Source organism: Helobdella robusta, assembly GCF_000326865.2.
Source record: "Helobdella robusta unplaced genomic scaffold HELROscaffold_3, whole genome shotgun sequence".
Lineage (NCBI taxonomy): Eukaryota > Metazoa > Annelida > Clitellata > Rhynchobdellida > Glossiphoniidae > Helobdella > Helobdella robusta.
In genome coordinates this window covers 5,585,246-5,594,434 of record NW_008704501.1, presented here as the reverse complement: position 1 = coordinate 5,594,434, position 9,189 = coordinate 5,585,246, and the positions used below count along the sequence as shown (strand labels likewise).

At 32.9% G+C, this 9,189-nt stretch overlaps 1 protein-coding gene across 1 annotated transcript; it reads right to left on the bottom strand.

Annotated features, from left to right (window-relative positions):
* Positions 1 to 170: 170 nt before the first annotated feature.
* Positions 171 to 3,707, bottom strand: HELRODRAFT_66153 (hypothetical protein; the record flags this gene model as incomplete). The annotated part of the gene is made up of 11 exons (XM_009021472.1): positions 171 to 305; positions 488 to 608; positions 710 to 783; positions 985 to 1,058; positions 1,282 to 1,321; positions 1,925 to 2,016; positions 2,276 to 2,398; positions 2,683 to 2,781; positions 2,982 to 3,045; positions 3,171 to 3,227; positions 3,606 to 3,707. Coding segments are annotated over 11 exons (981 nt in total), but the record flags the coding sequence as incomplete, so codon positions are not given.
* Between the last annotated feature and the right edge of the window lie 5,482 nt (positions 3,708 to 9,189).

Here is a 9,189-nt window from a genome sequence, read left to right as displayed (position 1 = left end):
CAAATCAACCGACCAATAAACCAACCAACCAATCAAAGATTAGGTGAATAATCAGCCAATAAACCAGGCCAGTCAATCAACCAACCAGCCAATCAACCAATCGGAATACTAACTAAGCTGTCAAAACCAACCAATCTACCAACCAACCAACCAACCAACCGGTCATTCAATCAACCACTAAACCAAATAACCTTCTCGTTGTACTTAAACTCATTCAAATCATTTTGGTACATTTCGGCCCATGCCTCCAGTCTCGCTGGAGTTCTCCACAACAATTTCAAATATTGGAAGACTACCGTTATGATCTGAGTGAGTGAATGAATGAGTGAATGAATGAGTGAGTGAGTAAGTGAATGAATGAATGAATGAATGAATGAACAAATGAATGAATGAGTGAGTGAGTGAGTGAGTGAGTGAGTGAGTGAGTGAGTGAGTGAGTGAGTGAGTGAGTGAGTGAGTGAGTGAGTGAGTGAGTGATACCACAAACATTTTGAACATTTTCGAGGCCCTCGCTGGTGAGGAAGAAGAGGATTCGAAAGATTGAGTAGCAGGAGTTCAGATCCTGGCTGCTACCGTTGTTACCACATAGCATGTTCACTACCCAACGTCTATTGCGGTTGTGGAGTGTTGTGACGTAATGATGATGTGGTGATTGTGGTGTAGTGTGTTGTGGTGGTGTGGTGTGGTGTTGATGTGGCAAAAACTGTACCTCCTACGTAAGGTTGAAAAAATGCTTCCATCGCCTTGATCGCCGATATTGTTCTCCAGATAGTATAGCGGTTTCTTTCTTTCAAACAATCAATCAATCAATCTATCATTCCTTCATTCAATTGCTCGCACACTCACTCACTTACTCACTTACTCACTCACTCACTCACTCAATCAATCAATCAATCAATCAATCAATCAACTACTCAATGATGACAATAATAGTAATATTATATAAACGATGACGACGACGACAAGGATGATGACCATGAGGACGCACCTATAATGCTTCAACATGCTTGGTAGGGACCAGGTGATCTCCAGTTCTTTAGTTGATAAAACCGGAATAACTGATGACGATGATGATGGCGATGATGATAATGAAGATGAAGATGATAATGAAGATGAAAATGATAATGAAGATGATGTGCTTATAATACTAGAAGCAATGATGTAACACCATCTTCATAGTCAGACCATCATCTTCATAGTTATAAATATATATATATATATATATATATATATATATATATATATATTTATAATGGCAATTACGAATCAATATATCATCACTTCTATAGATCTTTCTAAACTCTGGAGTATCAAATGGATCCTAAAAAAGAACGAATCATCAACATCAATCATCTTCATCACCATCCTAGTCACTATTACCCCTCGAATGTTGTCGAATGAATCAACAACACACGCACGCACATACATACACGCACACACACACGGCGTATACGTATATTTATAACAACAAATCGTTTCACTAACAACTCATCTGTCATCGCGATCAATATCGCCATGCTATCATCATCATCATTACTACCATCATCACCATCGACATTATCATCATCAGCAGCAACAGAAGCAGCAGCAAAAGCGGCAGAAGCAGTAGCAAAAGCGGCAGAAGCAGTAGCAAAAGCGGCAGAAGCAGCAGCAATAGCATTACTAAATATTACAAAAATACCAACCCCGTATCTACTAAAGTCCTCCCGTCTCTCTGAACTAAATCATTAAATTCATTTAATTAATAATTTTGAATAATTAAAAATTACCATAAATATATTTCAGTTATAATTAGAATTATTACGATGACGATTTCAATTATAATTATAATTACGATGGCGATTTCAATTATAATTAGAATTACGATGGCGATTTCAATTATTATTAGAATTACGATGGCGATTTCAATTATAATTATAATTACGATGACGTCACGAATAACGAAATGATGACGACACCTGCACGGTACTCGCTGAAATATCGCTCGGATGCATTCCTCCACTTCCGCCGGGTTTTCTATCAGTTAGAGTATCATCACTATCACCATCACAATCATCCCCATAATCATCATCACCATCACAATCATCATCACCACCAACATCATAATTATCACAATCATCATCATCATGGCCACCAACCTTATCACCACCAAACATCATCATTATCACAATCATCATCATGGCCACCAACCTTATCATCCTCCTCCTCCTCCTCCTCCTCCTCCTCATCATCATCATCATCATCATCACTACAAACAACCACCACAACATCTAACGATCCGTGTAGACGGCCAGCGTCATGTTCTGGGCGACGTAGTGTTTCTTTCTGAAATCCTGCAGGGCCTGGTACACGTCCATCTTGTCCCGCGCCGGTATCTCCACCAAAGTTTGAAAGTTTCCTGGTGATGATAATGGTGATGATAATGGTGGTGGTGGTGGATGAAGCGGTGGTGGTGGTGGTAGTTGTAGTGGTGGTGGTGACAATTACGATGATGATAAGGATGATGATGATGATGATGGCGATGATGATAAAAAGTTGTATCGCCGACATGAATACCACCATGTTTGCACCATACACGTCATCGTCGTCAATATCATCAGCACGGACATCATCATCAACATCATCAACAACTACATCATCATCATCATAATCATCGACACGGACATTACTATCACAACTAACCCCACATAAACTTGCTGACTGGGTGATCGGGTCGGGCCATGCTTGTGAGGAGCAGTTGTTCGAACCTCGCCCTCTCCTTCTGTAAACTCATGCCCCATTCTTAATCATCATTATCATTACCCTCATCATCTTTATCATCGTCATAGTCATCAGTATCATAATTCTCATCATCGTCATCCTCATCATCAGCAGCATTTCCATCACCATTATCATCAACATTATCATAGTTATCATTATCATTATTACCATTACTATCATCAATATCATCATCATCTTCGTCGTCGTCGCCACTCACTAACCACGATCAACCACAGTGGCTTCCGCCAGCATATTCTTTCTTTCCATCAGTGGACTAATGAAGAACTGAGCAAATCTTACAAATGATGATGATGATGATGACTTAATGGTAATGATGATGATGACGATGATGATGACGATGATGATGACACAATGGTAATGATGACAAGGATGATAATGATGATGATAACTTGCCTATCCAAGGCTTGACAGAGATATTTGCTGTGGATTTCAAAATGGAAATGGGTCTGCCGTGAGGGAAATTCATCTCAAATAAGTGCCAGTAAAAAATAAGAATTAAAATAATAATTAAAATAAATTAACAAAAAAATAAAATACCAAAAATAGAATTAAATATAATTAAAATAAAAAAAAACCAATGCCACTTGAAACAGATAGCGGTCAGAAAGCAGTAACCTCACATAACAGTTACGACAACAACAACATTCAATTACATTCAAAATTTAGACCTACCAATCAGCTGCAGTTGTGCAGGGGTGGGCTAACTAAAGCACTACATAAAAATTCGGCATAAAATACAACAAAAATTAATAACAAAAAACAAATAACCAAAAAAAAGGGTAGATAACATGCAACAACCCTACCATACCCTACTCTTACCAGACCTTTTCATAATCTGTGTGGGCGTTTGTACTGCCCGTATGGGCCTTCAAAAAGGTATCGAAGTCCGTGGATTCAGGGTATTTTTGAGAACCCATAAACACCACTTTAGTTGGATATAAAAATTCACGCAGGTGTTTTTATAGTGCGAATAAAATGAATATGGTTGCAGATGTTTAATAATTAATAAATTCGCCCTTGATTAGTTTCGTGTTATTCCTTTGTGTCATTAGTTTGTAAATTCAGACCAAATTACGAAAATGAACATTTTTGCTTGTATACGTGCCTCATACAAAAAATGTAACAGTCAGTTTTAACATTTCGTCAGCATTCGAACCAGGCCACCACTCTTTCAGCTAACCGATCAGCCAAATCGGATAACAAGTCATGAACAAATAAACTCGTATTCAATGCTGACGAAGAATAAAAAAAATGATGGATACTGATACATAAGAAGCACATTCAAAAACGTTTAGAATTTTAATTTTTAATGCGATGTAGAAAAATAATTCATCTGATAAATAACTATTTAGCATTTTAAACAGATGATCTCTTGGGTACACTTATTGAGATAACTTGAAAGGTTAAAAATTATCTTCCTTACTACCTAACTACCTAAAAACGCAATTAGGTGACATCTATAAACAGCCAAAAACTGAAACAAAATAATGAAATGAAGAAGTGACTATGTTCCAGGTAGTGTGCAAGTCCTGGGATGTTCCTCGGCTCTGACATGCTGCCAACTCCAACACACAATGAGGCTGCTGACTGATTGAGTAATTATTTCATCATCTACCATCAACATCATCATAGTCATTTTCATCTTCATCGTCGTCGTCATCATCGTCATAATTAATATCTTCATCACTGCTGTCACTTCACCATCAGCCAATTTTACAAACATCTCAGACAAATTTTTCAAAAAAGTTTTTATTTTGAATTTGTATAGAGCACATGCAATCAACTTAATGCACACACAGCTTACGTAAATGTATTCTAATGTACGAGAATGTATTCGCATTCGAAACCCGTCACTTCGACATAACATTAGACACTTCATCGCAATACTACCTACGTTATCATCATCTAATTGCGTCATTGCCGTAATCATGTTTATCATCATTTTGTAAAAAAAAATCAGTCGTTTTATTTTTGATTTGAATCGCTCTCATGACTCCAGCAATCATAATAACAGTAGTTGCAACATTAAACACCACAAAGTTAATGTTGCAAGAGGAAAAAAATGGTAATGCCAAAAACCATCAACTAACAATCAGACCATCATCACCATCGTCACCGTCATCAGAGAGTTCAGGAGGTTTAGATTTTGCTGATCTTGCTAATGAGGTTGATGACTTTTTTGTGAAGATGATGTCCGCTGATTTCAAATAAATTATGATAAAATGTACATAGGAATAATTATAATTACAAACCATCATTAATTTTTCTATAGTTTGATTTTGAAAAATTTTAAAAATATGACTAAAGTCTGACAAAAAAACGTTGTGATCTTCAATTGAAATAGATAAGTTTTCAATCAGTTAAACTAAACAAAATTAAAAAATTATATATATTTGAAAAATTATTTTTATATTTCATTCTATACTTTGTTCATTCTCAGATGGATCTTTGTGATGAAAGGAAAATTTCGTCGCCTTCGTTTGCTTGTTTCTCAACTTTCCATATTTCCTCCTTGATGGTTTTGATTGGCGGGAATTAGTGCTTTCGGATGCAAAAATTTCCGAATTATTGATAGTTTCAGTTTCGGTTTCACTTATTAATAGAACGATCAGTCCATTTTCAAGTCTAAAAACTCTTTTAAATTAAATAATGATAAAAGAATGATTATTATTATTTGGTTATAAAATCATTAGCATTTTAATTTAAATTAAAATTCAAAATTAAAAAATTTATAATCCATTAACACTAAATTAACAGTCATTATCATTAACTTTGTTAACCTTTTATGATATATAATTAATGTTAATTAGTTAACAAATTAATTAATTAATCAAATTGAATATTTTATTTTTTAAAAATAATAAACAACAACTTATAATTTCTGAGATCCAACTCACTCTTAGTAACCACAATAGCCATTTAAAAAAATTAATTTAAAAAAATGTTAAACATATTTGAATAATATTACAGTTTAAAATTAAAATAATAATATTATATATAAATTTTTATTTTGCAAATTTATTTATTTAAATTAATTTATTCAATCTAATTTCATTTAAAAACCAGAACAGGCAGACAAAAAACGCTTAGTTCACATTTGAATTTGAAAACAAGGAATTGTATGGAAAGCGAGTTTTTCCTTATCAAAAAATGTTCTTCATAAATTTTATAAAATAATTTTTTCTATACATTTTTACGAATCAAATCAAAATCAATCAAAATAAATCAAAAGTATTTATCTATAATTAGTTTTAAGCATAAATTAATAACAAATAAATAGATATACTAACAAAATTAGCCTGTAAAAAAGTGTAATAACAACATCATGAATTATTATATAATTGACTTATAGATAGCAATAGGATAGACAAGCGCTGATCATGAAAATGAATTATTGTGAAAATAAATTTCTCAATAAAATAACAAAAAATGTGGAAATATATAAATATGTATATAAAAAAAAGCCGAAGAAAAAAAAATTGCAAGAAAAAGGTTTTCAATCATTCCTAGCTGTCAGGTAATTAAGTCTATCCGAGTTTCTGTATAATTTATCTGCATAGATTGGTTATATATCTGGATTTATAATTTGCATACATTCATTTATTCATGCCATCATTTTTTCATCCATCCATCCATTCATCCATTCATTCATTCATTCATTCATTCATTCATTCATTCATTCATTCATTCATTCATTCATTCATTCATTCATTCATTCATTCATTCATTCATTCATTCATTCATTCATTCATTCATTCATTCATTCATTCATTCATTCATTCATTCATTCATTCATTCATTCATTCATTCATTCATTCATTCATTCATTCATTCATTCATTCATTCATTCATTCATTCATTCATTCATTCATTCATTCATTCATTCATTCATTCATTCATTCATTCATTCATTCATTCATTCATTCATTCATTCATTCATTCATTCATTCATTCATTCATTCATTCATTCATTCATTCATTCATTCATTCATTCATTCATTCATTCATTCATTCATTCATTCATTCATTCATTCATTCATTCATTCATTCATTCATTCATTCATTCATTCATTCATTCATTCATTCATTCATTCATTCATTTAGATTTGATGTACCACATATCATAGCGTGTAATAAATCATTATTCGTTATTAAGCTTTTTAACTATCAGCAATAAATGTAAAGAATATGGGTTGTGTGTGTGTGTGTGTGTGTGTGTGTGTGTGTGGTGTGCGTGAACTTATTCCACTCATCTCGAATGAGTTTTAAAGTAAAAAAGACGCGCGTACCAATTCAATAATTACTGATTGTTAGTATGATAAAATAAATTATCAAAAATTTTAACAAATTGATTAACGAAATGTCATTAGCTTATTTCAAATCTAAACATTCCACTAATCCGAATTTAACATCGACTAATGACGGACACCAAGCCCACAACTTCTAAACTCTTGATCTAAACGAAACATTAACTAAAGAAAGTGATAAAAAGCGATAAGTACAAGTTTGGTAATAAGTACAATACATGCTATTTACCTTTAATAGCTTTATTATAATATGTTTGCGACTGTAGCAAAGACCTATATATTTATTCTACATATATGCTACGTGCTTTAGTATTTGTACATATTTTCAAGGAAGTACAGTTTAAGTGTACTTAAAGTTTACATCATAAAGGTTTAAGTTTACAGTACAGCAGATTTACACGCATTTAATGTATCTCGTTAAGAATTTTCTCACGCACGTTTTATTACGCCTTATGAGGATGTTTATATTCAATTATACGTCTGTTTTTTTGTGTGTGTGTTTGCGTGTTGTGGATGCGTTTTGATGCTATATGCGTGTGTGTGTGTGTGTGTGTGTGTTTATGGCATCCATCCATACATATATATCCCACGTGCGTGTTGATGATGTACAAACTCGTATGCAATGCACGAACTTCTGTTTTCTACATATTTCTTGCTTCTTATGATCACTAATCATATTTTCTTCTACCTGTCATACTGGGCATCAATCATCTTTTTTTTCTCATTTTCTGCTTCTTCTTACTTTTCTATTCAATTGAAATTATTTCCATAGCAGGTTGAGATTTTGCCATTTTAAATTTTGCTATCACATAATACATAACAAATCTCTCATGGCGGAGAACCTTCAGCACATCGTTCACTTGTTTGTTTTAGAAAGAAATGGACCAGAGTTTGAAAGGACAACTGCTTGGAGTTACTTTGATTTATACGCTTCGTACGTGAGCGTACCAGCATAACATAACAACAACACACAGATATCTTCTAACTGCCTCCAAACCAGCCAAACATGCAACTACGTAATCCCACCTCATATGATAAATGTGTAGTGCTCGTCTCTGAATTCATTATATACTTTTTCATAATTTATTTTGCATTTGAAGCAAGTTTCAGGCAAAAACGCAATACTAAGTTGTATCAACTTGACTAATTGCCAACCGGAGCAAAGTACGTTTTCATTTTAATCAATCAATATTCTGTCAAATTTTGAAAATTAATGAATTTTCCTAAATGAAAGATTTTTATTAAAGATATACTCTAAATTACAGGATTTCAACGACAAATATTTTAAAGGAAAAACAAATAAATAGTTTATTCATAAAAATTGTTTTCAATAAAGAAATAAAAAGAAAGTGAAACCATGAAACACCGGAAAAAACAAAAAGATTAATTTTGGCGTGTGTGGCCTGGACTCAAGACTCAGGCCAAAAGAAAACATAGAAATGCAGAACATGTTTTTATTGAAAAAAAAATAAGCATAACATGACAAAAAGATGCTTACTTACTTAAAGATGCTTACAAATATTTGAACACACAAAAAAATGAAATACTCTCTTTAATGATTTCTTAATCTTTATGATTCTGTCCCATCATTCTATCATGTCTTGTTATCATTACATGGTAATATGCTTCAACACTTTTTATCGCTTTGCAATTTTTAAACTGTTGTTCAGTTTTCATCAAAATTTTAACCGATCAAATCCAACAAAAATATCAAGTACATTTTTTTAAATTTCAATTTTTTCATCTCGGGCTGGCATGGACGTAACTGTTAACGTCATACAACGATCATCAATGACACACCTTCAATGGTAATTATTTCAGACATATATCATTAGAATTTAAAAAAAACAATGTGAGAGAACAAAAACACATTGAATAAAAATTCAACCAAACTCCATCATTTAAATGCTGAAACTTTAGCTTAAAAACACCAAACTACGCCACACTGTCCATTTTTCAAAGCGTGCGTAAGGTCAGCCAGCATAATCAAAAAACAAATCCATGTACGTGTGTAAAATACCTGCCTTCATTAACAAGCTCCTTTGACATAATAACAATATTTCTCTGTCTTGCGTGGATTTAAGATATGCTGAACATGTAC